General features: G+C 40.2%; 1 protein-coding gene across 1 annotated transcript in view; it reads left to right on the top strand.

Moving 5' to 3' along the window:
* fam117bb (family with sequence similarity 117 member Bb) overlaps window positions 1–27553 on the top strand; it is a 219564-nt gene that overhangs the window by 10683 nt on the left and 181328 nt on the right. Inside the window, exon 2 of the mRNA XM_063051555.1 lies at window positions 20839–20990. Within this exon, the coding sequence (XP_062907625.1) occupies window positions 20839–20990 (152 nt within the window). The remainder of the gene's footprint in view (window positions 1–20838; window positions 20991–27553) is intronic.

Below are 27553 nucleotides of genomic sequence, written 5' to 3'. Positions count from 1 at the left end.
CCCTACTATTCATAGTGTTACTCCTCTGCTGGTTTCATTTTAAATAGTACTCCTCGCATTTGGCTATATTGAAATCCATTTCCTAATTTGATTGCATTCAGGAAGGGAAACATTGTATATATCTGTCAATTATTCCCACCTTGGCTCAGTCTTTTTGCAGCTGAATTTCTAATTGGTTTAGTTTGTTCCAAAGCAGTAAACTATGCCCAAGTAGTGGTTTCTAAATAGCTTCTAGGATATTAGACGTATGGGGACATGAGGAAATGTGTACTGTTTTACAGACATGTGGCTCACGGCCAGCACTCTGGACACTGCATTCCAGCCAGAGGGCTTCACTATCCATTGCATGAACTGGATGGTGGCATCAGGTAAAAGCAGAGGCAGTGGCATTTGATTCATGATTATCTCATGGTGCATAGATATAGCAGTTCTGTTTCAGTTCTCTCGTGACCTAGAGTATCTGGTGACCAAGTGTCCATTCTACCTGGCAAGAGAATTCTCTGCTGTCATTTTGTCAGTGGTGTATATTTCCCCTGGCTAATGACAGAGCTGAGCACCATTACACTGGACAACAAAGATTTTGCTTCCTGAATACCTTCAGATGTACCTTATGAATTTTGGGCTACTGATGAAAATCAACATTAAACTTCCCTATCACACACCTTTTTTTAAAATAAACTTCTGTTTATTATTTCAATTCATAATTCAAATCAATTAAAATGTTGCCTACAATGTAAGCTGGAAAGTTTCCTGTCTTGCTTAGGTGGTGCAGCTGCTGCATGGTAGGACAGGTTTTAGTAATAGTTATTGGGTTCAGGACTGTGAGGATGGCATTTGCTATCACCAGGCACAAAAAGTTCTATGAAGGATTTAGATATTTGAGACAGATGCTTCCCAGAATAACAGATGCCAAGATTAAAGAAAGCATTTTTGTTGGTCCACAAATCAAACAGGTCATCAATGACAGGCAATTTGAAGAATTTCTAGTGGGACTGGAGAAAATCACATGTAAGGCATTCAAAGAAGTTGTTGAAATTTTTCTCGGCATCTACAGGGCACCAAACTACATGCAGCTGGTTGAAAGCATGCTTCAAGCATATAAAACCATAAAATGAAACGTGTCACTAAAGATTTATTTTCTGCATTCCCATTTAGACTTCTCCCCAGCAAATCTTGGTGCTGTTAGTGACGAGCATGGTGAAGGGTTTCACCGGGACATTGTGGTCATGGAGAAAAGATACCAGGGCAACTGGAATCTATCAATGCCTGGCGAATTATTGTTGGACACTTAAGCGAGAAGCCTCAGACACTGAGTACAAGTGAAAATCATTAACAAAATAGTTTGTTACTTAGTTGAACTATTGCAAAGCATCAGCACCATTATGCAATTAAACACATTATATTCAATAAAAGTTAATTTGTTATTTCTCCAAATTCCTACGTGATACAGGTAGTCTGAAATTATATTTGTGTTCATCTTCAAGCAGTCTGTCATAAACAAGAAACAAATCTGAGGAAGCAACACTTTTGGGGAAAAAAATTGTTGTCCAATGTTATCAGTAGTCATAAGACAGCACACTTTGCCTTCTGTACCATAATGGGAAGATTTTTAACCAGGCAAGCTTGAAGTCTCTGTCAAACTACTGCCAACATGTTACCTGTGGAACCATAGGAGCCAGTGCACTTAATCACTGTTGCACCATCATTAAGAACGCTTACCATGCCATTCTGCACCCGCACTTTGCTAAGTTCACTCACCTGGCTGTACTTCTACTCCATCTCACAAGCAGCACAGGTGTGAGGAGAGGCAGGACTGATTAGAGGACTGTTTTGAATTGGTAGACTGGGCCGTAATCAGGATTTATCCTTTGATTTGGCTGTCACTGACTTCATCAAGGCATGTGTAGATTAGAACCAAACCAGAATGCTGGATGAAGCAGGAGATGTGCAATTTACTGAGGGCTAGATCTGTGGTATTCAACACCAGTGAGCCAGAGCCCTCCAAGAAGTTATGGAAGGCCATTGTAAGATTGAAATGGTAATTCTGTGTGAAATTATATGCAATCAGATACATAGCAGCTGTGGAGGGGTTTTCATAACATTACTTCCTATAAGATGAAACTTAACAGCATTAATGGCAGTAGTGATTCGCTCCTGATGAGCTCAATGTAAATAGCCACAGCATTTGGCAACTCTAATTATCTCTGACTCTGAGCTGAAAGTTAGAACATTGTTAAAGAGGATGCACCCTCGCAAGGTTTCAGGCCCCCATGGTGTACCTGGCAGGGCACTGAAAACCTGCACCAACTCAGCTGGCTGAAATGTTCAAGAATATCTTCAAGCTTTTACTACTGCAGTTGGAGGTTCCCAGTGGGCATCAATCATGCCATTGCCCAAGAGAAGCAGGGTCAGGTGCCTCAACGACTGAGGCCCAGTAGCACTAGTATCTACTGTAATGAAGTTTCATCAGAGGTACAACCTTCCCCACCACTGGGGACGTTTTCAAAAAGCAATGCTGCAAGAAATTACAGCCAGGTGAGTGAACTTAGCAAAGTGCGGGTGCAGAATGGCATGGTAAGCATTAATGACCCTCACCATTCAGACAGTATATGCTGTCTGCGTCATAACATTGAGAATGAGGTATTGGTACCACTTGTGGAAAGAGCTTGTCACATCAGATGACAGTGAATGTTTAAAAGCAGTTATTCTGTTTTCAGCAAGATGTAGGAGGGGATTGGAGTCGTCGACACTAAGGTTTCTTCTTTTCCATTTTTAAGTTGTTAGTTTTGCCCAAGTCTTTTAGGTTAGTTGATTAATTTTGTTTTTCTTTGGGGATGGGTTTTTTTTTGTTTTGTTTTTTTTTCTTTTTCATTTTTTTTCCAGTTTTTTTTATTTTGTATTGTCTGTGGTTAGTTCTACATGTTTGGGAGCTTTGTTAATTTCCACTACTTGGTTTTGCAATTAATTTTTTTTAAGTGTAACATTACATCTCCTTCTATTTGTATTATGGCTATGTTCTGTTTCTGTATTTTGAAATTAATAAAAAGATTGAAGAAAAGAAAGATGTAGGAATGCTTCTTTTCCTTGTGGAAGCTGAGATTGGATGGACAATTTAATTAGAGAACCTTTTGTTAATGGGGGTGGGGCAAAGCAAGTCCTTTTGGGAGCTGCAAAACTTTACCTGCTTTGAGACCTGATAGGCAGCCATTATTCTGGTATTAATTTGTTGACCTAATGTATTCTCTGCATTGGGGTGAGGAATGTGTGTAACTTGGCAACTATATTAAATGGTTATTTTTGTTCTCTGAAACGTTGATGTCTAATTGTGATCTTGATGAAGGTGAGACTTGGAACTTCTCAGGAAATTAAATTTTTAAGCTAAAGTGATTTGAATAATACTTTTGTGTTCGTGGAAAAAATTGCAGTACAATTTCAAGAAAAGCAACTTTGATAGGCATGTCTAAAAATGCTTGCAATCAAAAACTTGGGTGGCTAAGGCCAGCTGTTTCATGATCTATGAACTTTATGCCTGTCTGCATTAACCACTGCACAACTACCATTGTGAAAGAACAAAGCACACCAAGAATAGTCATAATTGATATAAGCTCCATGGATTCTGCCTGGCACAGGTGATCTAGCATTCTGCTCAATTAGGCTGGTGGCAGTGGTAATCTTAAAGCTAAATGCAAGAATTGTGGTTGAATTTGCAGAGTAGAATATTGGCTCTATTTACAACAGTAGCTCTGTTTTACATAATTGTGACCGTTGATAGTATGGAAGGAAGTTAAACAATTCAATATGAGCACAAAATGAAATGAAAATTTGCAAGCTCACAACTACTGGTGAGAAGATACAGCAGACTTTTACTTTAACGACACATTGTGCCCTTAGATATGTGAAGCTGGGTGGGTGCATATGTGCACCTTAAATCAAACTTCATGTCTACTGTCTGATCTATGCAGAATGATCTTTGCGATGTAAAGATGAAAATTAACTTTATTGTCAGATGTATTTTGAAACATATAGTGAAATGTGCCATTTACGTCATGGTTTGTGATATGTTGGGGACAGCCAGCAAGTGTTGCCGTGCTTCTGGTGCCAACATGCCATCCCTGCGGTTTACTAACCCTAACCTGTATATCTTTTTTGAAATGGGAGGGAACTGGAGCACCCAGAATTACATCATTCTGCTGCTAAAGGGCTCTTATTTCATGCTAAAATTGAACAATTGGTTACACCTATGTTTGGTATTGAGAAGTAGCCAAGATTTATGCACATTATATTTCTTCATGCTTTTGTATATATAAAAATGGAGTGTGAAATGTGCTGAATATGTTTAAAACAGAGTTAGAAACTGGGGACATGCAAGAATTAGGGGCACAGAAATTACTAACTGCATAAGATTATGCAGTTTAATACTTGGCTAAGGAGTTGGTGTAGGAGGGAGGGCATAAGATTTTTGGATCATTAGGCTCTCTTCTAGGGAAGGTAAGAACTGTACAGAAGGGATCAAAAAAGAACGTCAGGGATGATGGCAGAGCAGCAATGGCTGGAATTTCTGGAAGCAATTTGGAAGACACAGAATATATACATCCCAAAGAGGAAGAAGTATTCTAAAGGAAAGATGACACAACCATGGCTAACGAGAAGTCAAAGCCAACATAAAAGCCAAAAAGGACATATAATTGAGCAAAGATTAGTGGGAAGATGGAGGATTGGGAAGCATTTAAAAACCAACAGAGGTAACTAAAAAAAGTCATTAAGAAGGTAAAGATGGAATATGCAAGAAAGCTAGCTGTATTAAACAGGATACCAAAAGTTTCTTCAGATACATAAAGTGTAAAAGAGGCGAGTGGATATTGGAACGCTGGAAAATTATGCTAGGGGGTAGTAATGGGGGGCAACAAAATAGCAGATGAACTGAATTGGTATTTTTCATCAGTCTTCACTGTGGAAGACACTAGCAGTATGTTAGAAATCACAGGTATTATGGGGGATGAAGTGTGTGAAGTTACCATAACTAGAGAGAAGGTTCTTGGGGAAACTGAAAGGGCTGAAGGTGGATAAGTCACCTGGACCAGAGTTCTGAAAGAGGTGGCAGAAAAGATTGTGGAAGCATTCATGATCTTTCAAGAATCACTAGATTCTGGAATGGTTCTGGAAGACTGGAAAATTGCAAGTGTCACTCCACTCCTCAAGAAGGGAGAGAAGCATAAGAAATTAAACTTTAGGCCAGGGAAAACGTTGGAGTCAATTATTAAGGATGAGGTCTCTGGGTACTTGGAGGCACATGATAAAATGTGCATGGTTTCCTCAAATCTTCCCTGACAATCTGTTCGAATTCTTTGGAGAAGTAACAAGCAGGATAGACAAAGAATTAGTTGATGTGTATTTGGATTTTCAGAAGGCCTTTGACAAGGTTAAGCAGCTTCATGAGTGGCACAAGCTATGAGCCCATTGTATTACAGGAAAGATCGTAGCATGGATAAAGCAATGTTTGAATGGCAGGGGGCAAAGACTGGAAATAAGGGAGCCTTTTCTGACTGTTTGCTGGTGACTAGTGGTGTTCCACAGGGGTCTGTGTTTGGACCAATTCTTTTCACATTATTTCTCTATGATTTGACTGATGGAATTGATGGCTTTGTTGCAAAGTTTGCAGACAATATAAAGATAGGTGAAGGACTTAAAACAGATTAGGAGAATGGGCAAAGTGGCAGATGGAATACATTGTCGTGAAGTGTACAGTCATGCAGTTTGGTCGAAGAAATGAAAGGGATGGCTATTTTCTAAATGGAGAGAAAATACAAAAAAACTAAGGTGCAAAGGGACTTGGGAGTGCTTGTGCAGGATTCTCTAAAGGTTAATTTGCAGGTTGAGTCTGGTGAGAAAAACAAATGCTATATTAGCGGTCATTTCAAGAGATCTAGAATGTAAAAGCAAGGATGTAATGTTGAGGCTTTATAAAACACTGCCAAGGCCTCGCTTGGAGTATTGTGAGCAGTTTTGGGCCCCTTTTCTTAGAAAGGATATGCTAAAACTGGAAAGGGTTCATAGGAGGTTCATGGAAATGATTCCAGGATTAAATGGCTTGTAATATGAAGTGGGTTTTATAGCTCTGGGCCTGTATTCAAAAGAATTCAGAAGAGTGAGGGGTGACCTCATTGAAACCTATCGAATGGTGGTAGAGTGGATGTGGAGAGGATGTTTCCTATGCTGGGAGAGTCTAAGACCAGAGTGTACGATCTCTGAATAGAGAGGTGTCCTTTTAGAACTGAGATGAGGAGGAATTTCTTTAGCCAGAGATGGTGAATCTATAGAATTCTTTGCCACAAGCAGCTGTGGAAGCCAAATCTTCATGCGTATTTAAGGCAGGTTGATAGATTCTTCATTGGTCAGGGCATGAAGGGATACAGGGAGAAGGCAGAAGATTGGGGCTGAGAGGAAAATTGGATCAGGCATGATGAAATGGCAGAGCAGGCTTGATAGGCTCTACTCCTATATCTTATGGTCTTATAAGGAATTGTTTATCAAACAAAAGGGCTCAATTGAACTCAATACAGTAATCCGTTCAGGAAAAGCTATTGCTGTAAAGATGGTATGCCTAAGGTAGGGGTGTTTGAAAATGTAAAATATCCCAATAGTTAAAATTATCTGAAAAGGTCTTGATTAGGTCATTTGTATATTACTTTGACTGATAGGAATACTGGAATTACTGTTTATTCAAGCAGAAGGACCCATTTGAATGCAATGAAATGGTCTGAAGTAAAAGTTTTGGCAAGTATTGTGTAAATGCTGGTCTTTTGAAAATTTTGTGAAATATTACAATATCTTCAAGGACGTGATTTGACAACTTCTATGTTGCTTTTACTGAGTAATGACGAGAATACTAGAATTGTAGGTCTGGAAACAATGCAAACATGTGATTTCTTCCCCTCTTCCCTACCTCCCCATGTCTAACAAACCTTGGAAAAGTTGTAAGTACATTCAAGGCAGTGTGTGAGAGAATGAAAGTTGATTTGTCTCCTAAATGAAGTTTGGTAAATATTGTAAGAGACTAAAATGTTTAGAACTGAATCAGAACCTAAGTTTCAAGTATTTCATATATTGCATACATAAAGTTACCTTCTATCTTGTGCTTACAAGATAAGGAAGGAAATGATTCTTCTATGTTGTTCATTTAAATTTTTAATGTTGATGGGGTTACTCCTTGCCAGTGAAAATAATGGAGTTGTTCCTGATAGTGCTGTCTAGAAAAAGGTTGGTAATTCATAATATGGATTATTTCGTAATAGAGGCGGTTCAAATCTCTGGCAGATGTCCTGACTGTGACTTCACTAGATGGCCTCAGAATCTGAAATGACTTTGGAATCCATGATTTCTAATGCTTTCATATAAAATGCATCCTTTTGATTACTATAAAATTCTGTTCCTTGGCTGACGAATCAGCGCTCTATTGCAAGCCGCTGGTGGGCCCATGTAACGGTTTCATGACACTCTTACAGCTCTGGGTGTTGTAGTTCAGAGTTCAATTCCTGCATCTTCTTGGAGATTTGTCCATTCTTCCATGAGCAAGTGGGTTTCTGCCAGGTGTAAGCTGTTGTCCATGTAGCAGGTCCTGCTTTCCATACAGCTGATGAATCAATAGAACTGGCAGAAATCGATACAGTTTGCCACCAGCAGTGTCACAAGCGATGCCAGTCAGCACTGAACTCAACGTGAGACTCCAATTCTGGATTTTTCCTCAGGATTTACAGAATTTGCTCCCAAAGCCTTTACCACGAGTGGGTATAGCCGCAAGGCAGCGGAGGTTTGAAATCAGAATTTCCTTTATAGATGAGGTGCCAATCACAGCTGACAAGTTTTAAGGTGCCTGTAACCTGCCTTTGCCCTTCTCGTATCAGTGGAAATGGTTCTTTTGGGCTTAGTAATTAAGCCACACGTGAAGGCCAGGAGCTGGATTTGGTTATCAGTGGGCTATTTGAGATGCACACCATTGGGAGCATTTAATAGGTAATTGTAGCTGATCACTGATCATCACCAACCCCTGCCTGCAATGGTAGCCTTAGGAACCTTGGATACATTAATAAGGAGAAAATGGACTTATGGACCATGTGCAGGCAGAAGCATTAGTTTAATTGGGTGTCATTAGCTTCAGTAGTCCAGTATGATCATGGGTCAAAGGATCTAGTTTCTGTGCTTTACTGTTCTAAATTCTATTGAACTAGACTTATTAAAAAGTGGTGAGTGAACAGAAGAGAGATGGCTGAAGAACTTGTGCTAGTCAGTTTGCTGGCTGCAAGTATGTTGGTCTATCACAGTATTGGTTGGAGAGCAAACAACAGGAATTCTGCAGATGCTGGAAATTCAAGCAACATACATCAAAGTTGCTGGTGAACGCAGCAGGCCAAGCAGCATCTCATTACTTTCCATCTGAAGAGGAAGTCCAGTCCTTGCAGAGAAACCATTAATTAGAATGTACGAAAAAACAAGTTTGTTGAGAATAGTCATAGATAAATAGTTTAAAAAATTGAAGTATCAGACACTGACTACATAAAATTAAGGCTGGATTGGAAGCATTTTAGATTGTTCAAAGCAAATGCAACTGCCATTGCTTAAGGCTGGCTATAATCTTTCAAACATGCCTTGATGTAGGAAAGTTGCCAGATGACTGACAAGTTGTAAACTTCACTTTTGTTCAAGGCAAGGTTTAAGCACTTGACAGGCAACCATTAGGTCTACCGTATGAAAGTTTTGGAAATGGAAAACAATGAGCACTGGGTGAAGTGTGAGTTTATCAAGGAGCAATGGCACAGCTTTAAAGGCAAATAATAGATGACATTTTCTGAGACAAAGGGGTGTGACATGAATGCAGTACTGTTTGGGTTTTTCAGAAACTACTTAAAAGGTCATTAGGAAATAGCAAAGGTAAAAACATTAGCTTAAGTAGTAGTGGTTACAGGGTGGTATTTCAAAGTTTGAAGTATATTTATCAAAGTATGTATGCCACCATATACAACTGAGATTCATTTCTTTTGCAAAATTAAACAGTAAATCAAAGAAACACAACAGAATCAGTGAAAGACTATATCGAACGGGACAAACAAACAACCAATGTACAATAGACAAACTATAAATACAAAAGAACAAAAGCAATAAATATTGAGAATGAGATGAAGACGCATTGAAAATGAATCCATGAATTGTGGGAACAGTTCAGTGATGAGTTGAAGTTATCCCCTCTGTTTCAAGAGCCTGATGACTGAGGTGTAATAACTGGTCCTGAACCTGGTGTTGTGGGTCCTGAGGCTCCTGTACCACCTTCCTGATGGCAGCAGCGTGAATGGAGCATGACCTGGATGGTAGGGATCCTTGGTGATAAATGCAGCTCTTCTGCTACAGACCTCCATGTAGATGTGCTCAATGATGGGAAGGGCTTTACCCATGATGGACGAGGTCATATCCACTTTTTTAAAAAAGGTTTCCTGTTGAAGGGCATTTGTGTTTCCATACCAGTCTGTAATGCAACCACTCAGCATACTCTCTACCACACATCTGTAGAGGTTTGTTAAAGTATTAAATGTCATGCTTAATCTTTGCAAACTTCTAGGAAGTAGAGGTGATACTGTTTTTTTTTGTATAGCATTTATATGCTGGATTCAGGATTGATTCCTTTGAATTAATGTTGTTGACCCTCTCCACCTCTGATTTCCCCCAATGTGCACTGGTTCATGGACCCATGGTTTCCTCCAAGTCAATAATCAGTTCCATGGTCTTGCTGACATTAAGCAGTTGTGGGCACCACTCAGCTGTACTTTTGGTCTCCCTCCTATATGCTGATTCATCACCACTTTTGAATCAGCCAATGACAGTGGTGGTGTTGTTGGCAATCTTAGATATGGCATTGGAGCTGTGCTTAGCCTGACAGTCATAAGTATAAAGTGAGTAGAGCAGGAGGCTAAGCACACAGCCTTGTGCACCTGTGCTGATGGAGATGGTTTTGCCAAAACGAAATGACTGGATTCTGCAAATAAGCAAGTATTCAATTGCACAAGGAGGTATTGAGGCCAAGGTCTTGAAGATAATTGATTAGTTTTAAGGAGATTGCTGAGCTATAGTTGATAAAGAGCATCCTGGTGTATGCTGTCTAGATTTTCCAGGGTTGAGTGAAGAGCCAATGAAATGGCATCTGCTGCGGACCTGTGGTGATGGTAGGCAAATTGAAGTGCATCCAAGTTGCTTCTCATGCTGGACTTGATATGTTTCATCACCAGCCTCTCAAAACACTTCAACACAGTGGATACAAGTGCTACTGGATAATAGTCACTGAGGCAGGTTACCATGTTCTTCTTGGCCACCAGTACAATTGAAGCTTCTTGAAGTGGGTGGGAACCTCAGACTGCCAACTCGAGGTTAAAGGTCTCTGAGAGCTCTCCAGCCAGTCGATCAACACAGGTCTTTGGTACTCAGCCAGGTACCCTGTCTGGTCCAGATGCTTTCCATGGGTTCAGCCTTCTGAAGGATGCTCTCACATCTGTATTGCAATTCACTTTGTGTAAAGAGCAGAGCATTATTGTATTTGCTTATTAAGACTGCTCTGGTTGTATTAAGGGATTTGAAGTTGCCTTTCATCTGCCAGTCCCCAAGCAATCTATCTACATACATTACATATATGGTTCTTTCTGACCATAGCAGAGTGGTTGATTGTAATTGCTTCTATCCTTGCCTAAATTCTGCTTGCTCATTGTTTTTCTGTTTTATGATTTCCTTGAGCTGTATATTTTGTATATTTATCAATATATAGTATTAAAAGTTTAGAGTTTCAAACCAGAGTCTGCGATTCATGGCTCTTGAATGCTTCCAAACACACTTTAAATACATGGAGTATTTTGTTTTCCAGTTGCAGACCTTCCACTAATGTAAATAGAGCCTTCCCATTTACTCTCTGTAGGTCTTCCATTAAAGACATTTTTCCAAAGAAATCAATCTAGCAAATCCAATATTTAATTATTTTTCCAGTCATGGCAAAATATTCCAGTGCAATTTCCTCTTGATTGTATTATGGTAAAAAGCACTATTGATGAGATCAAGTGTGATCTAATGAGTATTATATGTGATTTAAGTGTAATTTTTTCTTATAAAGAAATACATCCTGTAAGCCTTTTTAAGTCCCTTCATCTAACTGTTAGCCTTGGGTGTCTGTAGACTCTTAATGTCCCCTTGTTCCTCCAGCCACTGGGTGTCTCTCTTGCCAAGTGTGAATTTGACTACATTGGTTGTTCATGTCATCTTGCAATCTAAAGTTTTTGTCCTCAATGTCAACTGCAAAGTCAGTTTTTGCATTGCTTGTAGACAACCTTGTCATGCCCTTAAATTTGGGTATGTGATTTAATATGTATCCTTAAAAAGTTGGAAAAGAATTCTTTTAATTGACCTGTGGAATTTTGATCTTCCAGTTACAAACTGTCTATCAACCATTGCTTTCAAAGAGGTACCAGTGAGCTAATTTTGTATCCACTTATCAACATCCCCATTAATCCTTCATGATTCTAACTTGCTGAAGTCCCAAGTAATTGAAATGCCCTTATTAACCCATGTTACCATTGCAAGGATAACAAATTCATCAGAACCCTAACTTCAACACTGGTTGTCTAATTAATTTTTGCTTTTGTAAAGAATCTATTTTGTCCCTAAACAGTGGTCCGAATTAAACTTCTAAGTGTCAATGACATGGAGACGTGCAGGAGTGAGCCGGATTGACTGGTTGAATGGTGCTGCAATAACAATTTTGCCTTCTGTTAATAAGACCTACAAATTGATTATGGACTTCAGGAAGAGGAAGTCAAGGGAACACACTGACATTGAGTTTTCAGCATTGGAAAGGGTGAGCAGTTTCAAGTTCTTGGGTCTCAACATCTTTGAAGATCTATCCTGGACCCAACATGGATGCAATTAGGAAGAAGGCACACAAGTAGCAATAGTTCATTAGGATCTTGAGGAGATTTGGTATGTCACCAATGTCACATAGGTGAGAAACCGCTAGAAAATTTGGCAGTCTAATGAACAAGGAGGCAATTAAAAGAGAGAGAGGACTCTGACTTTCTTCTAATAACACTTTTAATTGTGGCCTAGAGAGAGAGAGAGAGAGAGAGTACGGCACCAGCTGAGACACGAGCTGGGAAGTCACCATGGTAACAGCTCCGATAAGTTGAGCTAACAGTTGGAATTTCGGATGGATTATAAAAGTTGATCCTTTTGTCTGATAAGGCAGAGGAGACACGACACTGGAGAACTGCGGAAGCTGCCCGAGAAACCACTGGTGGAGTTTAAGACCACCACGAGGGTGGAGGCCACGGACCGATTAATTTCAACCCGTGATTTACCAGTGTGGGTAAGAGCTTGCCTGTTGGGGTCTGCTAGTGGTGAATCCGTGCTGTGGGTTAGTAGACCGTTCCCTAGAAGGGGCTCTGTCCATCTGTGTCTGTGTAGGGGTCACACCAAGTGACTCTGAAGACTTCATAAACAAGAACAACTAAAGCTGCCAACTTGAACATCAACTCAATTAACTCTCTCTTTCTATCATTTCAACTCAATGCAACACAAAGTAAACTGAACTGCTTAAACTTACCTGACACTGTAAGACTGATAACTACCTCCTGGACTATTATTTTTATATCCACACACACATTTACGGATATATGTAATAGTTTATAACCTATATCGTATTATCCAGTTTAATGCTATTAATTCGTAGTAGTAATAAATATAGTCTTAATTTATAGTAAACCAGACTCCAGGTGTGTTCCGTTTCTGCTGGTCCTTTTCAACCCGTCACAGGGTTCATGACACCAAAGACTCTAGCAAATTTCTACAGACGTACCGCGGACGTCATTCTAACTAGTTGCATCACCATCTGGTATGGAGGGGCCACTTCACAGAATCAGAAAAGGCTGAAGAAGGTTGCAAATTCAGACAGCTCCATCATGGGCACTAACCTATCCAGAATTGAGATCTTCAGAAGGCGATGCCTCAAAGGCAACAATCCTCATTAAGGATCCCATCACTCAGGACATGTGCTCTTCTCTTTGATAAACACACTCTCAAAGTTTTAGAAGAGCTTTTTCCTCTTTTGCCATAAGATTTCTAAACAGCCAATGAACCAACCCATGAAAACTACCTTACTATTTTTGCTTTCTTTTTGCACTATTTATTTAATTTTTATGTAAATTTCTTGTTTGTTTTTCTTGTGTATTGCACTATACTGATGTGACAAAACAACACACTTCACTACGTGTTGTGATTTTAAAATTGATTCTGATTTTAACCCTCTAGCTGCTGGAGTCAGGTAATCCAGACATCTCCGCTTGCTTTGTTTAGCAGCCTGCGCTACTTTTGATTTGGACTTGTCCATGAAAGTGGATCAATTGTTGCTAAATTCCTTGTGCTTGGTTCGTTAAGAAATTCACACCTGTTTGCCTAGGCAAAAATGCTGGCAGTTTTTGTGAAGATGCTTACAAAATTTTTAACATACCTTGCCCAAATATGCTTTTGTTGAATTAGTTTTTAAATCCCACACAGGCCTTGTTCTCTTATTTACTTGCTTGTTGGAATTGAATTTTAGTATTATGTATGAGTAAGAATGATTTTTATATATTGCCACTTTCTCTCCCTTTTCTGTTTTTCTTTTATTTGCACTCTTGTAATTTGGTGCATAGAAGCATTTTGGCATTCTGCTACTGAGATCACAAAGGTAGGCTGGTGTTTGAAAGGCAACAGCATTTCTCCTTCCTTGCAAGGTTTTGAATTTAGAATTGTAGAAATATTATTGCAAACATTCAGAGTATTGATAGAGCCACAAATCTTAGATTATGCATAATTTTAATTCCTTGACAGAAGTCTAGTCCAGAAGACATATTTATTGAACCAGCTTCCAAAGTGAGAATCTCTTGACAGCAAAAGAGGTTGATCTATTTTCTTTGGAGTTTAGAATGTGGCATAGTCAAACTTGGATGATCCAAATGGGAAATATCCATATTAATGCTTAACAAGCCTTGAAGGGGTACAAAATAAGCAATGGGCATTTTAAAACTGCGGTGTAGAGGTACTAGTTAGAGGGTGGAGAATATTTAAGAATTTTGCACTCTAGGTTTGTAATCATTGGAGGTAAACTTTTAAAGGATTCAGGAATTGATTATGGGGAACAGGCACAGAAAAGGAGTTGAGGACTTCGATGGATCCATGATCATATTGAATGGTAGGATAGGCTTGAGGAGGCAGGTGATTGTCTCCTGTTTTCTTCCAGGGATTTTCTGTATACAAGTTTCCCCCGCCATCCGAAGGTAGAGCGTTCCTATGAAATGGTTCGTAAGCCAAAATGTCATAGAGTGAAGAAGCAATTACCATTTATTTATATGGGAAAATTTTGTGAGCATTCGCAGACCCAAAAATAACCTACCAAATCATGCCAAATAACACATAAAACCTAAAATAACAGTAACATATAGTAAAAGCAGGAATGATATGATAAATGCACAGCCTATATAAAGTAGAAACAATTTTCCACAATCATTACTGAACTGTTCTCCATAGCAAAAATCTCACGCAAGCGCTCTCCAGTAACCTTTAAGCTATGAAGCTGCCAAATCATACCAAATAACACGTAAAAATACACAACCTATATAAAGTAGAAATAATGTATGTACAGTGTAGTATCACTTACCGGAATTGGTTCAGCGCCGAGCACACTGATGATGGTGTGTTAGACTGAGTCGTCGGAGTTTGGATGGTGCAGTGGCCCCCCACCCTCCAGACTGCTCAGCGATACATTGCCGCGAAGAACGCAGGGGTCCAGCGGTAGCCAGGAGGTACACAGCACATCTTTAAGAAAAAAGCTGAAACAAACATGCTAATTAATTAGGTGCCGATCGTAATTGTCTGCCCAGATCAGTGCCGATTTCCGATTGCGTCATCTCTGATCTGGGCCGACAATTATGTGTCGGCGGCACCTAATTAATTAGCATGTTTATTTTGGCTTTTTTCTTAAAGACGTGCTGTGTGCCTTCCGGCTACCTTTGCATTCTCCGCGAATCGGTATCTGTCTGTGGCCTAGGGGTTGGGGTGGTGGGACACTGGGGTGTCATCTCGTTGCCTGTTTCCATTATGATCAGGTGGCTCATCTTCTCCTATAACTGCCCGCCTTGATGTCGAAGGTCAAGGTTCGTCGTCTGCTGCGGCTGATGTGGCAGGCTTGCTTGACTGCTGAGCCTAGTGTATTTTTCTATCACACAGTTCTTTAATAAGGACTCAAACCATCCTGCAAATATCCCCTAAACCGACGTACCCTTTCAAAATTAAAGTCGTACTTTATCATTACTCATTCGGTTTCGATTGTTGTCCTTTTTTCTTCCATTACACAGTCTTCCAGTATTCTGACTAGGTCTGTGACCATTGGTGTTCTGCAAGAATCAGTGCTGGCACCTCTGCATGGCTCATTTGAATGAAAATGTAGCTGGGTTGATGAGGTTTGCAATCGGAACTGTTGCAACAAGGCTGTCAAAGATCAATTGGAAATGTGGGCATGGAAATAGGTGGAGTTAAATTTGGATTTGTGAAGTATTGCACTGTGGGAGGTCAAATGTATGAGGTAAGTACAGTGGATTGCAGTTAATTGGGACACACATCGGGACCAGTACACGGTACTGGCCTAATTAAGCACTTGCCGCAATTACCCAAAATTTCATGGAAATAGTTAAAAAGGTATTAAAAAAAAGACAAATTTCCCTTTAATTGAATAACACTATTTATTTAAATAAAATGCAGTACAAATTAGAACACTATGCAACTGTTTTTGTAACTTCAAAACATTAATTCAAAGGAAGACACGGGAGTCTGAGATGTGAGTCTATTACATCTAAAATGTATTTCAACTATATACATAGTATACTACATATACATAGTGCAACTACTATACAGACATCCATAGCAGAATAAATTTTAAATTATCTCATTAAGGCCTAGAGACTTAATACCTGTGGAGGCTTTCTTGCTATATGGAATGACATCTTTCCTGACAATGGGGATCCTTCTGCTTGGTAGTAAGACTTGTGGCTGTGAAACAATCTTGGGTACTGGGGCCACCTGCGTGGTGGTTGAAGGAGTTGACTCAGACAGCAGGAAGTGGTTTTGGCATCTTTCTTTTTTTCTTTTTCTAGTTTGTGCATCTTGATCTTGCGTGCATTTAGTTCGCTGAAGTATTTCTTTTATTAATCCTTCTGTTGTTCCCTTTATGATCTGATCTGTCTTGGTTTCCTCATCCACAACATCATCTGATGAATTCTGTTTTTATATCTCCATTGACTCCTTTCTTTTTGACCCTCCATTTATTCTTGCTGAGCTTCAACTGGTCAGTAGCCCTCTTGGGTTAAGATATATTTAAAAAAAACCTCATTACCTATGTTTTGTAAATTTAAATTTTTAAACAAATTCAGAGGAAGACACGGGAATCTGAGATGAATTTAACTATGGGTTTACTTTAATCGAGGTGCGCACATATCACGTGGTAGTGTGATGACGTATGCAGTTAATGTATTTTTATATATACCCTGTAATGAATTATTTAAACAAGAATTTTAATCAACCAATATACAAGATTACTAAATATTTAAATAATATTAAATGCAACAACCAATACCATTACAGTACTTTTAAACTATTGGCTTTTAATGGTTATTTACAGAGGAATTTATCCAGTGTACACTGAGGTTTTTTGACTGTAAATGAACAAAATAGCGCAGGCAACTACTGCAGAGAATGAACTGTGTTCATTCCCTTCCTGCATGCAGTGGTGTTATAATCCAAAAATTTCTTGGTATCCTGTGTAGTCATTACCCAGGGTAGGTGGTCAGTTTTTTAAAAAGTGGTAATGAAAAGGGGGGGATGGGGTCTACCTTCTCTTGGAGGTTACTATTTTGCAGCACAGTTGAGAGCTGTGCTATGCCGGTGCAATCCATCATATGACGCTCAATGGAAAAACATTGAGGAGACGATACTTTCCATCCCCATACAGGCAATTGTGGCTGATGATAACTTACAAAGTTTCATAAATACTATTGATAACCCATGGGTGAAATGGACTCTTAAAATATGGAAAACTATTATAAAAGAATATAAATTAGAGGGATATATTATAATTCTTAAATAGTAGGCATATGACTCGGATGTTGCGCTGAATAAGCTGGATGCTAGATTTAGGGACTGGACAGCTAAAGGAATAACAGTTCTATGCAATATAATGAAAGAAGGAACACTGTTCAGTTTTGAAATGCTTAAAGAGAAGCACTTATTAGAAAAACAAGACTTTTATCGGTATTTGCAGATGTGACATTATGTTAATAGGCTGGTTAAAAATGTAACCAAGGCAAGTACGTGTCTGATAGAGCTATTTAGAAAAGTATATAATTCAGACAACGGTAGTAGAATAATTTCAAGCGTATATAAAGGTTTGTCAAATCTTAAAACACATTCGACTTCATACATTAAAACAAAATGGGAGAAGGAAGGAGGGATAATATCTGAGGAAGAATAGACAATAATATGGAGGTATCAATGGAAGTGTACCCGTTCACAGAAATCGAGGGAGTTTGGATGGAAAAACTTGATAAGATATTTTTACACCCTCTCAGAAATCCCATTATGATAGTAACCTCTCTGTTTGCTGGAGAAATTGTGAAAATCAAAATGCAAACCATTATCATATTTTCTGGGAATGCCCTGTTATCAAAGACTATTGGAGTGGGATGCACAATGCCCTACAAATCTTTAAATGTAAAATACCCTTAGACCATATATTTTGGGTATATACCTCAAGAATGGTTGAAAAGAGATAAATATTTAATGAATATACTGCTGGTGGCTGGTAAGAAGATCCTTACCAGGAAATGGTTATCACAGGAGAGCCCAATTTTAAATGTATGGATGGAATTTACAATGGACGTTTACAAAATGGAGAAGATAACAGCATCTGTTAAACATAAGTTGGAACAATTTGATTCATACTGGAGAAAAATGGTTTAACTACATAACACCTCATCGGCCTGATTTTATTCTCACAAGTTAATGAGTATGTTGTTTAAAAAAAATCACTCCCTACTTTGTACATAGTTTTCTTCTTTTGTTTATTCTTTCTTTCCTCTCCTTTCTATAAGTGCATAGCTCAGATAAATATGTGGAGATTTGTGACAAATATGACTATATGATATATATGTACAGTATCTGAAATGCATCTTATGGAAAGTTTTGTTTGATGATGAACTTCAATTAAAAAATAAATTACAAAAAAAGTGCTAATAAGAATTACCACCAGGTAGTTTTGAGGTGAGGAGGATGAAGATATTTAAAAGAAGAGTTGCGAGGCAGGTTTTGTTTTATACAGTGGTGCCCAGAGGATCTGGTGGAGGCATACAAGAGCAGTGTTTTTACATGGCTATTACAGACATGAACAGACAGGAAAGGGAAGGATATAGACTTTTGGGCTCACAGTTCACTTGGCTTCCAATTTTTTAACTTCTGTAAATTGTTGTATTAATGACTTTTCCTCGGTTGTATATTGCAGTGTGGGTCTAATGCCAACCCCTGGGAAACTGCACTGTACATTTCCCTTAACATGAAATAACATTTCAAATCTACCCCTTGTGGTTACTCAGCTAAATTTTTCATCTGTTCTAGACCTCTCTTTGTATAGCTTTGTTTTTCTGGGTGGTGAGGGGTTGCGTGCTTGGAAGATGGTACGAGCTCCTATTTTGTAGTGTGTTGGTGGAGTGAGTGGGTGAGGTGCTGTACAGTCTGCTATATTCAATGTATTGTGGTTTTTCAATGTTGCTCTCATCCAGGCAAATGGACTACTGAATTTCTGACTTAAAATGATGGATAAGCTTTTGGAGGCTGGTATGTTGTGAGGTGAGTTAATTGGTGCAGCATTTCTTACCTCTGACCTGTTGGAGCACGTGTTTAAGGCTAACCAAGTTCTGTTTGTTGGTGGTATGCTTGATAGTGGGATTTCAATGCTAGTAATGTCATGGGTGATAGCTGGATAACTGTTGAATATTATTGTTGCCTGGCACTCTGGCACATAATTAACCCATCAGACTGTGGCTGAGGTACTTGACTTCCAGCCAACACAAACATCTTCCTTTGTGCTAGGTAAGATTCCAACAAGCAGAAGGTTTCTCCTTGATTCCCATTTCTTAACCTTGACATTCTGATTTGGGGTAGAAGTTAAGAACAACCATGCTTGGAATGGAGGTGATTGGTTTATTCTTGCCAACTTTTGATTGCAACTGTAAAAATCTGCTTGGAGCTCTGTACCTGTGCATACATGTACTTGTGCATACATATACTTGTGTATAAGTTAAACGTGGCTGAGTTTCCAATGTGAGATATTAGTCAAAATATATTGGCTTTTTATTGCAAAACAATATTGTATTTTGGAAATGAAGGTAAGTACTGCTGGTGATATTGTAATTGCAGAATTGTGCGATTTTAGGCTCCTTAATTGCAAAAGGCTTGTTCTGGATTTGGAGGCAGTTGAACAGATTCATTCAACTAATTCCCGTGATAAAAGTTGTCTTATTACAAGCTGGTAATGAAATTTAGGTATATATTCTTAAGTTTAGAAGAATGACAGGTGAGGGCTGTGGGGAATTGGCATAAATGAGATGAGACAGAGGGCAGATCAGCCATAATTATCCTGAATATTGGGGGCACACCTGAGGGGCCTGATCATTTTTCTCCCACTGTTTTATGTTAAGTCAATATTATTTTCCAAAATTGTCTCATCTCAGCAGAGCAGTGAGTTTTCATAGTACACATACAGCAATGTAGGAATAAGCCTTTCATAGCACAACATCCAAATGGCATAGATCCTTGCTCTTCCCTTCAAATTTCTCATGCTGAATTCATTTCTTGATATATTAATGCTTTTGTCTGAAGAGAGCATCTATGTTGGTACTGAAGAAATTTTGAGTTCTTAACAAACGCTGTAAAGCAATGTTTATTACCCAAGAGTTTTAATATACTTGGTGTTTTTAACTAAACAAATATTTAATCATGCTGAAAAATGGCTCTTCTGCAGACTTACTGAACAAGTTGGTTGAATCAAAAAAGATCAGATAGTGGTTCTATTTGTGAAGATTTGTTACTGATATTGAAATGAAATTTTTAAAAAGGCTTATTTATGAATATGTATCAAGAGAATATTATTGATAAGGCTGAATGAACTAAGTTCTTCTGTTGTCTGAGGTTGAAAAGGTGCTCATTCTTACCAGTGATTGTTGTTGGAAGCACAAATGTTTAGTCTTTGTTAGGCCATGTTCAGTTATCTAGTCTTCTGCCACTCACTCCAAGACTCTCAATCAATGACCACTTTGCAGAACACCTAAATACCAATGGAACCATGCTTGCTAAAAATTTATTTTCCTTGGATAAGTATTTTCTTTAGGAAAATTAAAGATTTTATTGGCACAAGAGATTCTGCGGATGCTGAAAATCTTGAGCATTGCACAAATGCTGGAGGAACTCAAGTCAGGCAGTATCAGTGGAGAGAAATAATTGGCATTTGGGACTGAGACCATTCACCAGGACTGATGAAGGATCTCATCCAGAAGCATAGACTGTTTATTCCCTTCCGTTGATGCTGCCTGACTTCCAAGGAATTTCCAAAAGTGAGGCATCTTAGTGGAACTCTAGAGTAGGAAACTTGAGAAGTAATTTCATTCCGCTTTATCTTGCCAAAATGCAAAATATTATATTTCTAAAAATGTCACACAATTTTTCCCTTTTTTTCAGTTGAAAGATCACGTCAGTGTTTGGTGAGTCCCCCCAGTAGTATTCGTCGAACATCTTCGTTGGACACCCTTGCAGCTCCGTACCTCACTGGTCAATGGCCACGTGATGTCCATAGCCATTCTGCTCCTTGTATGAGAGATAAAGCAACACAGGTATGCACAGATGAATTTTTTTCTTTCTCCTAAATGCTTCTCTTCAAAAAGGCATTGAACTCATCCAAGAGATATGGGTCATTGCACTAATGCTGACATTGCATCTTTTAGGAAGTAATGTTGTGCAAGCCCTGCCACAGTTTTTGAGTGTCTGCCCATGATTCCACTTTAGTCCAAATTTGCCTCTGTCTGCCTTCTGAAGGTTATATCTGGATTTGTATGACTTTGGATTGCCAGTCCTAAATGCAACAGATTTAGCTCCCAGTTGATTATGAATCCCCTGGTTCATCCAGGGTGTCTGGTTAGAGAAGACTTGGAATGTTTTTATAGGTATACACTAAATTTGTATGAATTTGGTGATGTGTGGCATATTCACTTGGGTCCACTGACGTTCTTGAACATTATCTAGTCCATTGACCTGAACAAACCCTGAACTGAGTCCTCCTCCATTCCTGGCCAACTCGATTATGTTGGAGTGATTGAATCATTTCTTTGGAATATATTGTGTAGGTACCAATTACTTTTTAAAAACACATTTTCTTCCATCTACCTAGGAATAATTTGAAAACGGTTGTTGCGTAAAGTTCCTTTGTTAATGAAAACTGAACACTTTGGTATTTAAATTCATTTGTTAATAGATTCTGGGCATAGTTGCCCATCTGCAATTGCCCTTGAACATTGGTTCAAGAGGTACATTTTGGTAAGACTACAGGAATGGCAAATAGTATACCTCGCAGAACTTTGTATCAAAAACCCATCTGTTTAAACAATTTTTTTAAAAAAATCAGATTTTTGTTCAAGATGTATCACTTGAATATAAAGACAAATTGTTTCATGGTAATATTCAGCCTGGTCTGTCTCTCTAGCTGCTGTCCAGTAGCCTAATCACAGAGCATGATCTTGTCAGTTTTTGCTCTGTGGACCTCCAAATGCTCGTCAAGATGCCAGGTATAAAATACACCAGGAGATAGAAGGAGATGTGAGAAGAGTAGCCTTACAGTTCAAAGTTCAAAGAAACGTTTATTAATAGTACATGCATGTCACCACATATAACCCCGAGATTCTTTTTCTGTGGGCATACAAGAGTCCTTAAATGAGTGTAGTTATCCCTTTTTATTCAAGAACCTAATAGGTGAGGGGTAGTGACCTGGTGGTACGAGTCCCCTCTTGTACCTTCTGCCTGATGGCAGCATCGAGGAAAAGAGCATGGCCTGGGTGGTAAGGATCTTTAGATACTGCTGTTCTACGGCATTTCATGTAGATGTGCTCAATGGTTGGGAGAGTTCTCTTCATGATGTACTTGGTCGAATTCACTACCTTTTGTAGGATTTTCAGCTCAAGGGCATTGGTGTTCCCATACCAGGCGGTCATGCAGCCAGTCAGCACATGTTTCACCACACATCTATAGAAGATTGCCAAGATTTTTGATGTGCAGAATCTCCGCAGACTCCTGAGGAAGTAAAGGCGCTGCTGTGCTTTCTTTGCAATGGGTATTAAGTAGTATACTAGTTATCCATCCTAATGGTGATACTTAGCAGCAGCCCTTAATTAGGAATGATGCATTGTTATTCCCTTTGGAGTTTTGTTGGAAAAAGTAATATGGCTGTCATGGCGTTCCAAATATAAAATTGGGATGTTTCAGATATTTCATGATTTTAATGTTTAATGTTTCCAGTAGTTTGATGCATTGTTATTCTGCCCTTGAGCAGCCACCACCTCACGTAACTGTGAAAGAATGTGAATTGGCCATTAGTTGCTGGAGCCTACTTTGATTCCATAGGTCATAACTGAACTGATCTTTGACCTTAATTCCACTATCCTGCACTGATCTCTATAATGCTTGCTGCTTTTGTAGATTTGGAGTCCATTTGTGAGTTGTAGATGTAACCCCCTCACTGGGCTCATCAGCTAACTCTGCTAACAGCCACATGACTCTGCAGTGAGAAGGCCACATTTCATAAACAATAACCTCTAGGGTCGGTATGATTTGGGTTTCAATCAAACAGGATTGCCATGATGTTCTGATTAAAGGAACCTCAATTTAAGTGAATGCTGTGTCATACACAGCATTCAGTAGCCCAGAAATGACTGATCGTACAACAGCATAAAATGACAAAGAAAATTCATCAGAATCAGGGTTTATTATCAACAGCATGTGACGTGAAATTTGTTAAATTAGCAGCAGCAGTTCAATGCAATAATTATGTAGAAGAAGAGAGATTAAAATATATAATAATTAAAATAAAACAATAGTAAATGAGTAAATCAATTATGTATATTGGATAGATTTTTAAAAATGCAAAAACAGAAATACTGTATATTTTTTTAAAAAGAGAGGTAGTGTCCAAAGCTTCAATGTCCATTTAGGAATTGGATAGCAGAGGGGAAGAAGCTGTTCCTGAATTGTTGAGTGTGTGCCTTCAGGCTTCTGTACCTCCTACCTGATGGTAACAGTGGGAAAAGGGCATGCCCTGGGTGCTGGAGGTCCTTAATAATGGACACTGCCTTTCTGAGACACTGCTCCCTAAAGATATCTTGGGTTCTTTGTAGGCTAGTGCCCAAAGTGGAGCTGACTAGATTTACGACCTTCTGCAGCTTCTTTCGTTCCTGTGTAGAAGCCCTTCCATACCAGGCAGTGATACAGCCTGTCAGAATGCTCTCCATGGTACAACTATAGAAGTTTTTGAGTGTATTTATATAGTCATAGTCATACTTTATTAATCCCGGGGGAAATTGGTTTTTGTTACAGTTGCACTGTAAATAGTAATAGAACCATAAATAGTTAAATAGTAATATGTAAATTATGCCAGTAAATTATGAAATAGGTCCAGGACCAGCCTATCGGCTCAGGGTATCTGACCCTCCAAGGGAGGAGTTGTAAAGTTTGATGGCCATAGGCAGAAATGACTTCCTATGACGCTCTGTGCTGCATCTTGGAGGAATGAGTCTCTGGCTGAATGTACTCCTGTGCCCACCCAGTACATTATGTAGTGGATGGGAGACATTGACCAAGATGGCATGCAACTTAGACAGCATCCTCTTTTCAGACACCACCGTGAGAGAGTCCAGTTCCATCCCTACAACATCACTGGCCTTATGAATGAGTTTGTTGATTCTGTTGGTGTCTGCCACCCTCAGCCTGCTGCCCCAGCACACAACAGCAAACGTGATAGCATGGGCCAGTGCTATACCTTATATATAGTTTGGTAAATATATATTTACAAAATGTTCAACTTTGTCAAAGTTACAGAAAAAGAATAGAAAAATAAAATGGCCCATTGCATTTAAATCAGTCCAATGCACATATTATTGGAGCTTACACTGGAGTAGTAATCTTTTTATTCACAAACTGGACCCATGACCTGCATGAAAGTACCTGCCACATGCCAAACTTCCCTCGAAGTCCATTTCGAACAACTGACTCTCTCTCTCTCTCAGGATTATTGGCACTTCCTCCTTGGAGCCATTCATCTACACAAAGCACTTCTTGCAATGAGGACTCCCCTTCCAACGGTATTTTGTGATATCTGTCCCTGTGCCCCATTCTGCAGTTCCCGCCAAAAGACCCCAAACCAGACTACCGTCCTTCAGAAAACTCTTCCCCACAGCTCTTTAGAATCTTTTCATCTCACAATCCTGATTGGTTGACACACATTTCTAAGTTGGACAACATGGCTCCTTAGTCGAAGCCAGAACACACTTTCCAGCATGGAAGATGGCTTTTACAGAAAATTGGTAATGTAAACTACCTCACAGCATAGCAGTAGAATTCCAGGACATTATGAACTTCTGGTTGGCAGCCACGTGGAGTAGTAGCAGAGAATGGGTGCTCCGTCCTACTTTTTATTTCCACACTCCTTCCCCCTTGTCTCATACCAAACTGTTGGACTTTTTGCTCTATCCCCTGCCTGCAACTATGCTCGCTTCACAATGACCTCAGAGTACTAAATCGGGGAAAAAAGACGATTTGGCAGCCTGCGACGATGCTCGCTTCGAAATGACCTCAGAGTACTAAATCCGGGAAAAAAGATGATTCGGCAGCTGGCTTGACAGTTGAGGCTATCTCCAAGCTGCTAGAGACCAACACCGTGAGGCGCTAGCGGCCAAATTTAAATCTTTTTTTTTCAGTCTCCTGGAAATGAAACTCAACCAAATCCAATGCAAAATGGAGGACCACGGCTGACGCCTGCCCGCTCTCCAGCTCACTACAGACGACCTGAGCTAGTGCGTCAGTGAGCTGGAAAATATCTGCTCCAGCTTACGTGAAAACAATATTAAGCTTATAGCTAAAGTTACTGTGGGCACGTGGCCAGGTGGTTAAGGCATTGGACTAGCAACCTGAAGGTCGTGAGTTCAAGCCCCAGCCAAGGCAACATGTTGTGTCCTTGAGCAAGGCACTTAATAACACAACACACATCAAAGTTTCTGGTGAACGCAGCAGGCCAGGCAGCATCTCTAGGAAAAGGTACAGTTGACGTTTCAGGCTGAGACCCTTCGTCAGGACTAACTGAAGGAAGAGTTAGTAAGAGATTTGAAAGTGGGAGGGGGAGATCCAAAATGATAGGAGAAGACAGGAGGGGGAGGGATGGAGCCAAGAGCTGGACAGGTGATTGGCAAAAGGGATACGAGAGGATCATGGGACAGGAGGTCCGGGAAGAAAGACAAGGTGGGGGGGGACCCAGAGGATGGGCAAGGGGTATATTCAGAAGGACAGAGGGAGAAAAAGGAGAGTGAAAGAAAGAATATGTGTATAAAAATAAATAACAGATCGGGTTCGAGGGGGAGGTGGGGCATTAGCGGAAGTTAGAGAAGTCGATGTTCATGCCTTCAGGTTGGAGGCTACCCAGACGGAATATAGGGTGTTGTTCCTCCAATCTGAGTGTGGCTTCATCTTTACAGTAGAGGAGGCCGTGGATAGACATGTCAGAATGGGAATGGGATGTGGAATTAAAATGTGTGGCCACTGGGAGATCCTGCTTTCTCTGGCGGACAGAGCATAGGTGTTCAGCAAAGCGGTCTCCCAGTCTGCGTCGGGTCTCGCCAATATATAAAAGGCCACATCGGGAGCATCAGACGCAGTATATCACCCCAGCCGACTCACGGGTGAAGTGTCGCCTCACCTGGAAGGACTGTTTGGGGCCCTGAATGATGGTAAGGGAGGAAGTGTAAGGGCATGTGTAGCATTTGTTCCGCTAGCAAAGCTGTCTCCCAGTCTCCCAGTTCTTTCTCTCACTCTCCTTTTTCTCCCTCTGTCCCTCTGAATATACCCCTTGCCCATCCTCTGGGTTTCCCCCCCCCACCCCACCTTGTCTTTCTTCCCGGACCTCCTGTCCCATGATCCTCTCGTATCCCTTTTGCCTATCACCTGTCCAGCTCTTGGCTCCATCCCTCCCCCTCCTGTCTTCTCCTATCATTTTGGATCTCCCCCACCCCCTCCAACTTTCAAATCTCTTACTAACTCTTCCTTCAGTTAGTCCTGATGAAGGGTCTCGGCCTGAAACGTCGACTGTACCTCTTCCTAGAGATGCTGCCTGGCCTGCTGCGTTCACCAGCAACTTTGATGTGTGTTGCTTGAATTTCCAGCATCTGCAGAATTCCTGTTGTTTGCACTTAATCACACATTGCTCTGAAGTGACACTGGTGCCAAACTGTGTGGATCCTAATGTCCTTCTCTTGGACGACATTGGTGTCATGGAGAGGGGAGACTTGCAGCATGGGCAACTGCTGGTCTTCCATACAACCTTGCCTAGGCCTGCGCCCTGGAGAGTGACGACTTGCCAGGCGCAGATCCATGGTCTCGCAAGACTAACGGATGCCTTTAAAAAGTTACTGACCTGGAGGGATGGAGCAGACGGCAGAACCTACGCATCCTGGGCCTGCTGGAATCTATTGAAGACGGGCATCCTATTGAATTTTTCTCCAGTCTGCTTTATGAGATCTTCAGGAAGGAGACGTTCCCATCCCCACCAGAGATTGATAGAGCCCACCGTTCACTAGCAGCTAAACCAGCCCCAGGACAGAGACCGCGCCTGGTCATTCTTCGCCTGCACTGCTACCAGATTAAAAATCTCCTGGTCAGAGACGCCCGGCGGAGAGGGAAACTGGGATACCGCGGCCAGCAGATTCAGGTTGTGGAGGACTACTCTCCCGAAGTTTTGAGCCTGTGAGCTGAGTACAGAGAAGTAATGATGGAGCTATACAACCAAGGATTCAGTCCTCCTCTACTATACCCTGCACGGCTCTATATCGCACTTCCCAGCGGTGACAAGAAGTAGCTACGCTCGGTAGATGAAGCACGGAAATGCATCAACAGCCTCCCCACTACATGGAATTCTTTATAAAATACTTTTCTCCCATACCCTCTGCCAGCTAACGTTAGCAGTGCTTGGATAGTGAGGTCTGATCTGGCTTAGTCGGGTTAGGTACTGACTACCATGATAGGTGGAATAATACTCAGACTGCTCTCTTGAGAGAGTATTTCCTTTTACCTTCAGTTCAGCGAACTCTGTAACCTTTCGTGGGAAGAGCACTGGGTAAAGTCTGTATTTTTTATTTTTTCTTCA

The sequence above is a fragment of the Mobula hypostoma genome, chromosome 6, assembly GCF_963921235.1.
Source record: "Mobula hypostoma chromosome 6, sMobHyp1.1, whole genome shotgun sequence".
Lineage (NCBI taxonomy): Eukaryota > Metazoa > Chordata > Chondrichthyes > Myliobatiformes > Myliobatidae > Mobula > Mobula hypostoma.
The sequence above is the reverse complement of the archived record's forward strand: the minus strand, read 5'-3'. Positions and strand labels throughout refer to the sequence as shown.